General features: G+C 35.1%; 1 protein-coding gene across 4 annotated transcripts in view; it reads right to left on the bottom strand.

The window, feature by feature from the left end:
* DIAPH3 (diaphanous related formin 3) overlaps window positions 1–16,357 on the bottom strand; it is a 472,396-nt gene that overhangs the window by 166,333 nt on the left and 289,706 nt on the right. For all 4 annotated transcript variants that reach the window (XM_032496900.1, XM_032496901.1, XM_032496902.1 and 1 more), the window contains one exon: window positions 8,352–8,476. In XM_032496900.1, coding sequence (XP_032352791.1) covers window positions 8,352–8,476 — 125 coding nt within the window. The remainder of the gene's footprint in view (window positions 1–8,351; window positions 8,477–16,357) is intronic.

Here is a 16,357-nt window from a genome sequence, read left to right as displayed (position 1 = left end):
CTGTTAGAGCTAATTTTGGCATTTTGGAGGTTTGTATTAGCAGCTAACAATTAAATTAAAACATGGGACTCACAGGGTTTCTTTTCCCCTAAAACATCACTTTGTAAATTTCAGAATACCTTAACTATAATATACAGCTTTGTTATCAGCGCAAAAGAACAGCATGAGAAACTTTCAAAATTGAAAGTTTCTCATGCTGTTCTTTTGCGCTGATAACAAAGCTGTATATTATAGTTAAGGTATTCTGAAATTTACAAAGTGATGTTTTAGGGGAAAAGAAACCCTGTGAGTCCCATGTTTTAATTTAATTGTTAGCTGCTAATACAAACCTCCAAAATGCCAAAATTAGCTCTAACAGTTAACCATTCTTACAATTCGATCTACACTGTACAGTGATAAAATCTTAAGTGTAATTCCTGATTAACACCGGCAAAATGACCGGAAAAGTTAAATATTTATATATTTAAGATTTCTCTTTTACAATTGAGTTCAGGGGAATTTTTCTTCCAATTTGCCTATCTATCTTATTCACATAATGCAATACGATTTAACGTTATAGCTCAGTAGTTCCAATAAATGTTGAAATCAGTAACACAGGCATTAAGCATAGCAGTCAAAGCAGACAATCTGTGGTCAGTTTCTAGTTCCTGCACTTGGTAGTACTGTGCTGATAAACAAATGCCATCATCTCTCTGTGCCACAATTTCCTCTCCTGTAAAATGGTAATAATAATAATGATGATGATGATAATAATAATGATATCACCTATCTCATAGGGCTGTTGTGAGGACTGATGAATTAACACATGTAAAGTTCTTAGAAAAATGAATGGCATTTAGTAATACATCTAAATACTTGGTCTTATATTGCCCACTTACTCTTAAGCTTTATTTAAGGTTCTAAAAGCAATAAATTTTTTAACAGTTACATTAAAAACTTATATTATGTAGGTAAATCTACCTTTTAACTTCTCCTTTGGAAAACTGGTATATAATTTCTTCCTATGTATCACGTGATTCAAAATTATGATTACATACACAGAGAAATAATATTCTCTCACTTATTTATGACAATTAATTCAGAGTACACGGAGATTGAGAAGACTTTCTGCAAACGTGGTGGTGACATTAGAACACATTTACTAAACACACCATGGAATTTCCTTTGTGGTAAAATCCCCAAACCACATTCTGAATAGATGACTCTGTTAGAGCATCAGTCATAATTATCTTCGGCTTTAAATAGAGACATTCAAAGAAATGAACACACAGAATTAAACTTCCTGAAGTCACCTTATTGTCTCTAACACAAAAGGATAAACAGACATTAACACATTTTTTTAAGTCAGTCACAAAACAGTAACTAGACTCGGACCAAGAGAAAGAAGTTAAAAATGGAATGTTTATATCTAAAAATAAAATTTTTCCATAATTTCAAACAGATATGGTTCCTTTGGTCAGAGCAATCCCCAGTGAAGGATGAAATAAGGAAACTGATCCAGGCCCTGTTCTGAGAAAAAGAAGGAAAGATTAAGACAGAGCACTGGTAGCACTGCTGCCAGACAGGTGGTGATCCAGGGGCAGAAGAATTTTAACAACTAGAACCCAACCTCCCCACAAGGAAACAAGGCATCCCAGTCAGTCTCAACTCCCCTGTACTCATGTCTACAGTCAGTCCACAAACTAGCTATTGCCCTTCGATGCATGGTTTTGTTTCGTTTTTCATACGATGCTCTGCTTAGTTAAATATATAGTATTTCAAACCTTCAATGAAAAAAATATGAAAATGAATATATGTATGTATATGCAGAACTGGGAAATTGTGCTGTACACCAGAAATTGACACATCATAATGACTATATTTCAGAAGAAAGAATAGACTAGCATATAAGGAGTCTGGATTTTAATGCAAGAGCTGATTTTTTTTTTTAATGGGCTTAGAAAATCTACCGATCTTTCTTCTGCTAGTTTATAGTCATCTGAATACCAAAATGCCTCCTTATACTTCCTAAGAATCTAGATCATAATAGTACCAGTGGTTGATGCATTTATATGTTGGAATATTTGTGTGTGTGTGTGTGTGGTAACATTTTTTAATCTTTGGATGAACAAAAGATTTTGTAACATTAGTCAAATCACAAAATCACAAGAAATTATAACAATACGTGTGACAGGTTTCTACAAACTTTGTCTTGTGAGACATCCATATTTGTGAAATGCTGTAGGTAAAGTGAATTTATGTAAATAAAAATCACATTTGAAATGCATTCAGAAACTATCACTAAGTGGAACATATGGTGATTCATTTGTTATGTGTAATAAGCATCTTTCATTTACCTAGCAAGTTCAGAATCAACCTTGGTTTATCTATCCAATCTATAAACTCTCACCTAAAATTTATGTCCCAGATAGAGACTATATCTACACGGATTATTTATATATCTTAAATCTTATCTAAGAGAGAAATCATTTTCTGCCTTTGCTTGTCCAAACCTATCATGCAAAGCTTGGTTCAATTCATCCTCCTTTCACGAAGCCACCTTCTCTAATCTCTACAACTCTGAGTGATCATTTGTTGTCCTGAACACACAGCATCTGTATTTCATTGTAGTCTCTAATGAAGCTGTTTGTTTTCCCTCCTAGTCCAATCCCCTAGTAGTGCTTTGCTCTTGCCACATTTTGAAGGGTGGTCACCTCTGATTGTCAGCTCCTTCTCTAAATGCTGTGTTCCACCTTCTTAGCTGTATTAAGTCTAATTATCTGCAACTACATTGGTGCCAATTACTCATTTCACCCTAGCATCATCATTCCTAAACTTTGGTGGGAAGGGTGACAGGCTTCCTCAAAAGTCTGATGTACCTCAAGGAACTTCTATGCATAAAATTGCATATAAATGCATTCACACACACACACACACACGTTTTGGATGTAATGTTAGCAGCTAACAGAGCCCCCTAAAAGTAGCTATCCTGGACAATAGGTTACACTACTTGGGCAGGTTTTACTAATTGTATGGTTCTACAGCTATTCCTTTTTTGCTCCATCACTGCTCATAAGGCCTTGAGTTTTAATAATAGGCACTCCACAAATACTAGTAATTTTATTCTAATACCTGGGAAGATGCCCATTCACAGTAATAGGTTTGGTATTAAAATAAAGCTGTATTATTCAATACCACTTTTAAGAATGTCAGGTAAGAATCAAAAGTTAATGAAGTAGTAGGGAGGGTATATAGCTCATTGGTAGAGTGCATGCTTAGCGTGCATGAGGTCCTGGGTTCAATCCCCAGTACCTCCATTTAACAAAGTAATAATTAAAATAAATAAACCTAATTATCTCTCCCAAAATTAATTTAAAAATTTTTTTAAAGTTAATGAAAATCAGAAATCATATTATGCCTAGACAGACTTAATAAAAACAGTACAATCCTATTAAAAGGTGTGATGGGAAAGAAGTCCAAGAGCTAAAACCATGGAAATCACATATTCTAACAGCTAGAGAGCTTTATAAATTGATTTTCTTATCATTGTTATCTATAAAACAACTTGCTCCCAAAGGAAATAAGTGGAGCTTCGAATAACTGGAATTATCCACAAAAATGGTAAAATTGTGATTGAACAGAAAAAATTTTGGAAGTAACCAAATAAATTCTCAGAAGTGTAAAATGATTGTCTGATGGAATGGAATAAATGGTTACATCACACTCTCCACCATTAGTAATGGGTTATCTCCCATTGAGGGATGGGGAAACATTCCGATAAAAAGAATCAGCAGCATTCAAAAGAAAAAACAAACGCAAGTGTTTTTGTGACAATTGTTAAACTCTGGTTAGAAGGAAATGCCATGTCAGAAGTAGTAATAAGGCTTTATTATTTTTTCCCCAGCATCAAGTCTTATATTGGTAAAGAGTTTTAGAAATAGGTGAGCTAATCAACAAAATAAAGATTTGATAAAATTCATTATAGAAATATTGATATATATTCAACTACTTGATATTTTTGTGAAATCTATTTTCTTTTCCTCTACCAGGAGTAAGGCCAAATTCTGATGAGTTTCTGCTTTAATCTCTGTAATTTTCCCATTTGAAAGGTACAGGACAACCAGATCTGCGTTCACGCATGATGAACCACAAATATCTGGTGCTGGCCAATTAAGTAGCCAGACTGAGACTTGGGATTTAACTCCTGGTCAGCAAGAACTGCTCATTCTCAAACCACCCGGCACAAATACACTCTACATTTATTCTCATGTTTTGCCCTCATTATTGCACTTCCCCCACCCAGGATGTCTATTACTTCCATTAATCATCTTACAGAACCAGCTTCAATCAGTCCACCATGTCTAAAACCTTTTATAGATCATCTTAAGCACCAGGATCCAGCCAGCCAAGCAGGCAGGCATTCAGGCAGCCAGTCCCTAAACAGTCATTGGACTCCACTGAGTTCCCCTCTGCTAGGCACGAGGAAAAACAGTAGTTGACAAGGTAAGCAAAGTCCCTGCTTTCATGAAAGATGCTTTCTAGAGTGGCGACAGATAATAAAGAGGTAAATGAATTAGCTATTCAGGCAGTAGTAAGTATGATGAAGAAATCAAAAGTTTGGGATGTTACATAGAATAACAGAGGCTAGGATGGGCACTCAGGGAAGTCCTGGCTAAGAAGGTGACAGTGACTGAGGCATGACTGTAAGACAGCAGTAGCACGATGTCGTAGAGCACCTGCTGTGGGCGCAGCAAGACTGCAGAGAAGAAAAAGACGAGTACAAGGTTGCTGATTCATAGAGGACGATGAACAGGATATTATAACCTGAGTTTTAAGTTTGTTAAGAATGAGTTAAATGGAACACAGGTGAGAGAAAAAGCAGAAAAAAGGAGGGAGAGAAGACTAATTCAAGAAAAAAAAAAATCTGCTCTTACAAATCACCTGACTACCCAACTTCCTACTCTTGCAAATGGACCAGGTATCATATAAGTTTACATTTCACCCATTCCACTCTTCTATACTTCCTAACCACAGTTCAATTAAATAAAAATGTACTGAATTCCTTTACGTGAAAAATGCTGTGCTTTATGCAGGGTGGAATATAGATATAAGTGAGATGGAAGTCTTCCTCTCAAGGAATTTATTGGGATAATTACAGCATCTATGTAGTGATTTCAGAAATGCCTAAAATATTGTTATGCAGGGGAACAACAAAAAAGAAAGTGTGAAAATAAAGTGGGATTGCAATGATGAAATTTAAAGATAAAATGGGAAAGTCAAATAATTTGTCACAGAAGTTGTGTGACAAATACAAAAACATATAAAGGTCTAGCATAATGATTTTTTCTAAAAGACTTGGGAGAAGGGGTAGCACAAGAAGGAAAGTGAAAGGTAGAGGCTTGTGCGAGGAGAATTTCAAGGGCGATGCTCTAGGATCTATTTGTCATTTTCCTTAAAATAAGAAATACTCCAGAATTTAAAGATCAAAAGAAAGGAACAGGCACTCATGACACAAATCCTAGAATTTTCTCACTTTTCTCACTGATGAGAATTCAATAGGTATATACACCTCACATATAATACTTTATATATAACAACAAATATTGATGACCCCACCTTGAATCATGTTACACATTTTTCAAGCTATTTACAGTGAAACTACTCAATTCTAATTATATTTCTGACCAGGCTCAGCAATCAAAAAGTAACATAATTATTACTAAAAAGTCAATGTGATATATATGAAATAACTGTGTGTGCCTTTTAAAGAATGTACTAAATTTGCATTTTTTAATATTAAGATGTGAACAGAAAGAAAGGAACTACCGAGAGGATAAAAATACAATCAATATACTGTAACTGAATGCTATTTGTGAAATTTCATTCCATGAAATTATAACAAAATTACATCATTATAATTTAAAACAATTCAATTAACAGATTATTTAATAGTTCACCAAATCATGATTGTTTATACAGAGTATCTACTTGTAAAAATGCATCCTTAGCAACTCAGATAACACACATAGTCTTTCAGAATTGGTTGATACACCCAAACATTTTTATATTGAAGTACAGACAAACATATGATATGTGCTGCAATTAACAGGCACTGATACTTAAAACATAAACAAAGCTTTCTTGTTAATAACCTAAACTTTGTTAAACACATTTTTATTCATCGTGCACTTAGCATCCAAATTCTTCCACTGTCTAAGATCTAAGAAGCTCACACTTTGCTATTTTAATAAGATCTGTATAAATGCATTTAATATTCAAAATCTGACTTGTTGTCAGTCCTAATTAAAGTAAACAAAGCTTTGCAATGAATGAATTTAATTACTTCGAAACTACTACGTCTAACTAAGATGAAAAGCAAACGAGTGCAATCTAATCTCAGCAAAGAATATTTATGATTATAAGCTTTGTCAATAGCAAAGTGCACCAACTGTTCATATATCTGACTTCCAAGAGATACATGAATGCTAATCAGTTCATTAGAGGCTTCTAGGTTGTGATATTTAGCGACAGGATGTAGTAGCTTTCCTGTCCATGGAGTATAATTGTACTCAGAATGAAAAATTGTTTCCAACAAAGCCTCATCCTTCCTGTTTCTGATTTCCTGCTGGTTGCTTTTTATGAGCTGCATACCTTTCAAGAAGCCGACATCATTCAGCCTCTGTGTCATGTGAACACAAGTATGGATAGGTCCTGAGACTGTCTGCTGAGCAGGATTCTACCACCTTTACTCTAAGCTCAGGAATTTATCTCAGGTCTTATGTTCCAGACACCTGAGCTTCATAATTAGTACACTCACAGTGTATTACCAGAAACTGTATGCAAGCAAAGCCTTTTCTACAGTACTTTCTATCTATAGGGAACAATAATGAGTACCTCGATGAACAGTTCTTAATGATTACAATAAACTGTCACCTATGAAAATTTTAATACGATAAAATGGGGCAGGGGAGCTAAGAATGATGGCACTGATATAATTCTGCAAAAACAAATTTGGTCTTAAAAAGCATACTTTGCCAAATGAGAAGGTGCTGCAAATGTATTATTTTATGGATAACCAAGATTTTAGTTTTAAAAAACCAACCTTTTCAAATGTAGTGATAAAGGCATTCTGCTTAATAAAAAAAGAAAATGGGTAGGTAGGAAAGATATGGAAGGAAACAAACATATTAGCCTGAATTGATTGTTGCTGGAGTGCATTTTTATGCTATTTCCCAAAAGAGACAGTGAAGAAAGCTAAAATTGAACTAATTCACAATTAAACTGAAAGCATACAGTACAATAAAACCTATGACAAGACAAATAATAATTTTGTGATTTGCCAAATAATAATTTTGTGATTTGCTGAATCTCGGGGGAGAAGAGATAGAAAGAGGAAAAGTAGTTATTTTATTTCAGGTATCTCTGTTTTAAAATAAAATACTAGGATTGTTTACTTATAAGAGCTTGTTTAGAAGTGGGTTATCCTTTCATATAGAATTCTGAAGTCCATGTGGGTTTTTAATAATGCATAGTAGTAATATTTAATTATAACGCAAATGATATCAGTCTCTAATTTCACAGAATGGTTTGGAAAGCAACTCAACATTAGTTTCTGGAAATTAAAAGAAGTTTATTGCTTCAATTACTCATTAGAGATTAAGTGACAAAATTAGTGAAACCAAAGATAATTGAATTCAAAGGAACCTTAAACTAAGCAGCACCAATCTTGATGCTATTAGTTTTTATGTATATATGTATATGTACACACACACACACACGCACACACACACGCACACACACACTCTCTTGTCATTTTTATTTTGGGTCTGGAAAATACTTACCCAAGTAGTGATTGTGAAAAATTCAGTTTTGATTTTGAAACCCTGTAGTATTTCTAAAGGAAATTTTAGTTTCTCAAGCATGGTTAATTTTTAATATGTATCAATTCTTGAAATTAAGGTGACTAGTCACATCAGTTTATAAAGTCTTTATCTGCTACTTAAAATATTTCAAAAATATCTAAATCACAACATGACATGAGATTTAAACTTCCTCAAATTGAGTTTTTTCAGCCTTTCGATTTACCATGAACAATCAGAAGGAAACAGGGTATATGGAAGGAAAAAGATGAGAGAACACATTATTCATATTGACAAAAAGGAAAAAAGGATTGAAATCAATAGAATATACTTCTGCATTATTCATGATAAGTAAAACCCTTGATAAATTTCCTTGCAAGAAGGCAAAGGTTAAACTTTCTGTAATTTGGCATTATAGAATGATCTCCGGTTATGCAAGTATACTTAAAACATTAAGTAAATTGTACTCCTAACTGACTAGTGACTTAAAGTTATTTAGATATCAAAGGATATGGACATCTTTGTCACAAACTTATCATGCAAGTCCTCAGGAGGGGGAAAGATCGTCAAATCTCTCTCAAGCTGTTGAAGCTGCCTTCCCATCTGCTTCAAATTCTTTTCCAGCGTTTCTACAGAAACTAAAACAGAGAATATTATATGCCTTTAAAGGGCAAAATTATAATATAAACAAGTAAAACCCTCTAGAAACAAAACATTTGTGAAAAACCTTACAATAATAATGAAAATCTACAATAATGAAGACAAGGTAAATTTCATTAAAAATTTAAAAACCTTTCAATTTTTAAATCCGGAAGTGAAGAAAATTTAGTAAGAGTCTTTAACACAAATGAAATTTAGGAGAAGCTCACATAAACAAACCACATTAAAGAAATATATTTTGTTTACAATCAGAGTCCTTGACCTCTACAAACATTACAAAATAATCAGTCTATTCAAAAAACAAAGAAGGCAAAGAAACACTATGTTTTTCAAATTAAACCCATTTCAATATAATTTTAGCATTTTTCAAAACCATGATCTTTTGAAATCAAGGGAACAATGAACACATGGAAAAGATAGGAAAGGGTGACTACTTGTCCGAACTCTTCCATGACAGGAATGGAAAGGTATCAGAGACTGTTTGAGTAACACGTGGAACAAATGTCAAACTTTCTTTATTGGTACTCTGAAGACAATCTGTGTTTATTAACTAATAAAGAGTTTCCATCCTTGACTTAAAGTTGCTCTCACAGTGCACATGAAGGAAAAAATCGTACAGCAGAGCACAAAGGCACCACCAGAATGTTCTGGCCACCGACCAGGACAGACATGAAGAATCACCGCTTAAAATCTTTGCATAGTCAACTTTAATTTTGTTGTTGTTGTTGTTGGGGTGGGGGAAGGTAATTAGGAATATTTATTTATTTATTTATTTATTTTTTTTTTAAGTGGCAGTGCTGGGAGATGAACCCAGGACCTCGTGCATGCTAAGCATGCATTCTACTACTGAGCTACATCCTCCCTCCTAGTCAACTTTAGATGACATCAGGAATAAGAATTAACAATACATAAAGAAGGCACAGTGGCCAAAACCAACTTTTGGATATTTGCTTTAGCTTCAGATGAATTTTAGTCAAAAAAAAATTCTTTGGCTTCCTATTAATGTGAATTATACAAAACGATGTTTAAAAATACACATAATAATTCTACATACTCTACCATTTGGGGACTTCAAATTAATCCAGAGAAATGGGTGCAAGCCATTTCTTTCCCCTATAAGGACAAGAATATCCTTGGAAGTAACCTACATGCCCCACAAAATGGGACTGATTTGAAAAAAAATATGAAACAAAAATTATGGCTACATCCTAGGTTCAGCAGAATGGAATAAAAGGGAGGCATGAAAAATAACTTTGTACACGAACATGGAGTTTCTTCCTTTGTTTTTTAAACTGGTTGTACACAAAATAACATTCACTATTCTAAAATGTTAATACCTGTTAATAAAACCTTAACATATTACATTGTAAATGCAATTAGCAAGCTAATTCTCAGACACAATATTGAACAAGTCCAATGATGGAACTCTTCAGAGAGCCACATGTATTAGTTTTTTGTACATCTTGCAATAACCTTCAATGAAAAAGAATATGAAAATGAATATATGTATATATATGCATGACTGGGACCTTATGCTGCACACCAGAAATTGACACACTGTAACTGACTATACTTCAACAATAACAAAAATGTTGTTTGTCCCAGAGTGATGATGCTACTTTATCCTTTGGCTCCCACAGTAGTGAAGCCATTCTGAAGTTATACTGGTGCATATTTTCTCCATAGTTTTTTGCTACTCATGTTTCCCCTTCCTGTGATCCTTAAATTTGAGACAGTAATTCAGATAATAGAGTACATAAATATTTCTATTATGATAGCCTTTAGCGAGTTAATGAATTAAATCTATAACTCCCGTGCCCAGGATCTTGCTGTGCACTGCTCATGGGGGTAACCATGCATACTTCCTACGCTATACTCTTTCATTTTCTGTCTGTCAGTGATTCACAACCAAGGCATCTATTTAATTAGGCCTCTGGGTTTCATTCACTCTTCTCATTTCCAAATGGTTTTTCGCTTCTTTCAGAGTTACCCATCTGCATTACAAAATGGGACTGCTTTTGCTCCCCTGGTCTATCTGACCTCTCTTCTAATGTCTCATTAGCATTTCCTCTGTCTTTTCTCAAGAAATCTTACAGGTAGTTCAATTACTTTTCTACTTCCTTAAACTCTGAAACTTTTCATTAAGTAAAGCCTCAAAAACACATAAAATCATTGTATTAAGTAAATATGTGCTTAGAAAAGTTTATAAGCCATACAATCACTTTATAATACATTAAGCTCAAATTAGTAGTATAATATAGGAGTAGTAGTTGTAATGGTACTGGTCATTATAATAATAATAGCATTATTTTTACTTAATGTTTATGTATGTCAGGTACTATCTTAAGAGTACTCCATTAACTTTTTTAAATTCTCACAAGAACATAATGAAATAGGTATTGTCATTAACCCTGTTTCACAGATGACAAAACTAGAATTGAGAGGGTGAAGAAAAAGTTTAAACAATCAAAAAGTAGTGAGGTCAGAATTTGAACTTGGGCAGTTTAATTCCAGACTTTATTTTCAACCATTTAGGTATACAGAAATTATTAACTGCAGAAATTATCATTTTGTTTTTACAACCCCTACCTACCTGTCAGTAACAACATTTAAGTACATAATTTTCACATAATGACTGCTTTTTTTGTGTACATTCTTGCCCAGTGCAAATCACAAGTAATCCACATATGGCTAAACCCAGGGAAACACATTTACACATTTTGGATGGGCAGATGGATGGATGGATGGATGGAAGACAAATATACTATATTTTTAATGAGCATTTAAATATAGTGTGTTAAGGCACAACTGAACAAAATCACATACTCAAATCATTATAATTAAGTCTGCTAATCTAATTTTATTATATACACATAGAAAATTTGGGAAATTCCTAAGGAAAAGATAAAAGTTTGAGGAACCCCCACGTAACAAAAAGTACAAGGCAAATATTGGAAAGGAACACAGTTGGAATATTCGTTTTCTTTTTTTTTTCCTGACACCTAATACATCACTGTAATACCTACCAATTCTCCAGCACCAACTGAATGTCTCCCAATTCACTTCATGTCTGACACCCACTGCTTGGAATTAGCACAGACCCCACAGGTTTAAAGACTCAGTCCCACAAGAGTGCCCTCACTTCAGAGGACAGTCACAAGTCCCAGGGATCACCCATACTTCTAACCAACTATAAGTTCAGGTGTTCTTATGCCTTCCCCATCTCCCCATTTAATTTCTGTAATTTGCCAGGATGACTCAGAACTCAGGAAATTAATATACTTGCTGTTATAGCTTTTTTATTATAAAGGATATAACTCAGGAATAGCCAAATGGAAGACACGCATAGGACCAGGAATTGGGAGGGGGAGTTAGCGCAGAGCTTCCAAGCCCTCTCCAGGGACACCACCCTTCCAGCACATCCATGTGTTCACTACAATAGAAGCTCCCTTAGCCTCATTGTTTCGCTGTTTCGGAGTCTCATCAAAGCTTCACAACACAGGTGTGAATGATTACATTGCTGGCTGCTGGTGACTGAACTGGAGGTCAGAGGGTGGGCTGGAAGTTTTAACCCTCTAATCACAAGGCTGGTGCCTCTGTCAACCAGTCGCCCCATCCTGTAGTTCCCCAGGCTGGCCATCCCCCCATCTGGACTGAGACATCTTATTAGCACACAAAATACACTATTAACATTTAAGAATGATTTTAGGAACCAGGAAGAAGACCAAATACGCATGTTTTACCCTACCACATGGACACAGAAGGCATGTCTGGTCAGAAGGCAGAACCCCAGTACCTGTGAGGAGGTGTAAGAGGAGTACTTTTGACTTAGGAGCTGTAATCCTCAGAGCTGCCTAACAGCCTGGGCTGCCCTTAGGGGAGGCCAATGCTTGTAATTAATTGAACGGGAGCCATCCCAGGGAGTGAGTGCTTCTTGGTGGGATGAGAGAAGGGCTTCGGGTTGAGATGGAAAGACTTACTAAGTGATCCTTTGAGCCTTTTCCAACTCACTGGTAGCCAGTGGGTCAGGGACTACATTCTATCACTGATTGGAAGCAACTTCTCACTGCCTCAATTTCCACATAAGTGAAATAGGAAGACTCTCTCCTCCATTTTGACCTCCCAGATATTCCATAAAAGAACAAATGCTATAATATAGGATGAAGATTAAAAAAAAATATATATATATTATGAGATCTTATTCTTATTCTTAGAATTCAAAAAAAAAATGAAGACCTTAAGACTGAAGTAAGTATTATTAAAATAAAGGAAATGGAAAAAAAATCATCACCTTCACCATCAGCATGCCAGGAACAGTGTTGTGGAAGTCAGGCTAAAAAGAAAAGGTACAAATTTCAAGAGCAAAGTGTTTGGGATGTTAGGCAGGTCTGGGGCATATTCAAACATTTAAGGCTGACATCTTACAGAATAAGAAGGCTGTCTTAAAAGATGGTTTTGTCATTCAACAAGCAGTGTTGAACTATTATAGAAATATGAGTGATCCCTTTCCCCAGATTTTCTGAAGAAAATGCAATGTATAAAATACCAATTTATTTTTTGTAAAAATGGTTCTGTGGGCACTCTACAGATGGAAATCCCAGTAAGCCATTACTTAAGCTTCATCAGCTCTATATGATTACATTATTTGTACATTACAGTTAAGAAGATTTAAGTGTAATTGACCAACTTATCACTGCTGGTTTTCAAATAAAGACCAAAGCACTAGAAGAGAGAAAGTGGAAGGGAGAAATGTGTGTGCAAGTTCTAGGCAAATAAAATATAATCCAATGTTTGGGGCAATCTGATGGGTAAAACTGAAGAGCATTTAAGAATTTCCTTGGTGTTTTTCTTTTTCAGCAATTATATTTAAAAAGATAGTACACTTATACATCTTCAAACAATTTTAGCCACATTTTTCTCATATGTCAAGTTCTTTGAGGTCAGTGACTGTAATTTTTTTATATTAGAAATCCCAACTAGAGCAGAGAATTTTCAATTGTACACCCTCAAAGAAGTGTTAATACTGGTATCTCTGTATGTGACCTGTGTATAAATTTTATCTTTCAACTTTGTCACATTTCTTGATCAAGAAATTAATTGTATTTTTAAATTCCTTTTCATAATTTAGAAGTAACAAAACACAGTCATCATCAGAGTTGACTAGATTTTTTTTTAAGGCAGTTTCAACTTTTGCATTTTACTCAGTTAATATTCAGTCAGACAGGACATACCTGGATCACCTCAAATGCTATGTGCCTCTGCCCTCCGTCAACTGTCCACCTGTAATCTCACAGCAGTGGGAAGCAAAACCATAAATCCTGTTTCCCACTCTAGAAACCTGCTAGTCTTGACCCTTCCCTTCCTGAATTCTCAGATCCAAAGGATTGTGACATCCCTCGCATTTTACTTGACAAATAGGACCGAAGCCTTGCTAGGCTGAACACTATTCAAGACATCTGGGACACTTACCTCTTCTCTGACCTCTGGTCTACGGTTTCTCTCAGTGCCTTCTCCATACAGTACATGGGGGTTTCCAGAAAAACATTAATTTAAATATGTCCCTTCCTTGCTTAAAACCAGACAGTAACCTGAGTTCCACCCTCAACTTGGTGTGGTTCTATTTCATATTCACACTTTACTCCCAAGTCAAAGTCCTGCTTACGGTTTCCTTCCCTCCACCCCTTTCACCGATTCCGTACCTGATGTTGGAAATAACACAACTATTTGCCTTGCCCATTCCACCCAAGTCACTCCTATTCACACTGTACAATTAGAGTCCAAAACTCCAGTCAGGCTCCTGATGAGGTCCCAATCATCTTCCCTGGTAATTACCTCTGTCTTTGCAATTACTACACTCTATTACTTCTGTCTTTTTATGTGTCTTCCTCTCCCAATTGACTGGGAATTTCAAAGGGAAGACAACCGTATTTTATTCATCTTTTTTCCTTCAGTTAGATAACATAGTGCAGAAACTCAAATGTTTGTTGAAGGAATGGATTTTAGATTTAACTTTTACCTCGAGATAAAAGCATTAAAAATGAAATGGGAAAAATACAACGGATTAAATATCTAAAACCTTGCAATCCCAGATACAGACTTTTCTCCAGGTGCCTAGTCATTATGATAATTATACACTAGAGGTGCTAGAGAAGCTTTGCACAAAAGTTAAAATCACAACTGTAAATATTTAGGTTTACAGAAACCATGAAAATAGGCTTTCTGTAATACCATGGCCTCTATGACTTACCATGTAAAGATTTCAAGTGAAAAAGAAGAGATTACATATATTTAAGAAATATTTTCAATTAAGTAATAATCATCTATGAATATCTCCTGTAGGTGTTGGTCATTATTTCATAACAAACTTACTAAGAAATGTCACATTCATTCTTATGTACCAATGATATATTACAGGGAAATTGATTTCTTTAAAAAACTCTTAAACAACAACTTATCATCAGAAAACAATGTAAACATTCAAGCTAACCTTCCTACACTCCTAGACACAATGTTTTGTGAGAAAAACTAGGGACTATAACATTTCAGGCTCTTGACATAGTAATTTTTCCTAGATGATTGTAATAATAAAGGTATTTAACAAAACTGTAAGAATATTTCACAACTGAAAGGTAAAAATAATGAACTGGGTGGACAAGATGGACAAAAACTTCAATAGCATTTTGAAGAATCCTTAATGTTAAGTAGACCTAGAACAAAACCTAAGTTCTAGAATATCATTATATAACCCATTATGTTGACGAAAAAGTATAAAACTGAAATAAGATGGTAAAAAAAGCACAAACTCAAAACAGATTGCAGTTTGGCTCAAAACAAAGGTATAAATTGAAAGAAGGAATGCTTAGTGACTGGCCAGTCAGCCTCAGCTTGCCTTCTTCTGCTCAGCTATTCCTTCTGCCCCTTGTTCTGACTCTTGATGGGACCCCATATAATAATACATTATAGTTTGCAGTCCCTAACTAATTTACTCTGCTACAGATGATCCCTGACTTATGTTCCACCTAAGGATTTTCCAACTTAACCACGGTGGGGAAAGCTATAGTCATTCAATAGAAACCGGACTTTGGACTTTGAATTTTGATCTTTCCCCGGCCTAGCGGTATGTGGTACACACTCTCTGGTGATGCTGGGCAGGGCAGTGAGCCGCAGCTCCCAGCTAGTCACACGATCACCATGCGGGTGAATAACGGATACACTTAACAACCATTCTGCACCCAAAGAACCATTCTGTTTTTCACTTTCAGTGCAGTATTCAATAAGTTACATGAGCTTTTCAACACTTTATTATAAATTAGACTTTGTGTTAGATGATTTAGTCCACCTGGGGGTTAATGTAATGTTCTAAATGTGGGTAAATTAGACCAGACTAAGCTATGATGTTCAGGAAGTTAGGTATATTCAACGCATTTTCAATATATGGTATTTTCAATTTGCAATGGGTTTATCTGGATGTAGCATCAGCGTAAGTGGAGGAAGACCTGTACATGCAATGAGGGTTTTGCTGTTGTTACTATAAAGAGGGCCTTAAAAGCATAACAAGCTTTTTAGAAAAGAGAATAGTATCAGTGGGAGAAGCTTATCTAACAGAAAATCATGTTTACCTATAAGAATTTGGAACTTCCTTTCTACAAATAAGATGTTCAAGAACATGGTAAATATTAAACAAAAGAGGCCCATAATAGAGATACTTCTAGCAATATTCAAAATGGTCCCTCAGGATAATGATTTCGTGTGCACGTGTCGGGGGGAGGTGTCACTGCTTTCAATGTGTCCCACCATGAATAGTAAGGACAGACTGACTGACTTGCAAATTAGGAGTTTTCATGTGTGGTTATTGGAGA

Source organism: Camelus ferus, chromosome 14, assembly GCF_009834535.1.
Source record: "Camelus ferus isolate YT-003-E chromosome 14, BCGSAC_Cfer_1.0, whole genome shotgun sequence".
Classification (NCBI taxonomy): domain Eukaryota; kingdom Metazoa; phylum Chordata; class Mammalia; order Artiodactyla; family Camelidae; genus Camelus; species Camelus ferus.
Note: the sequence above shows the minus strand (reverse complement) of the source record. Positions and strands in the feature narration are given on the sequence as shown.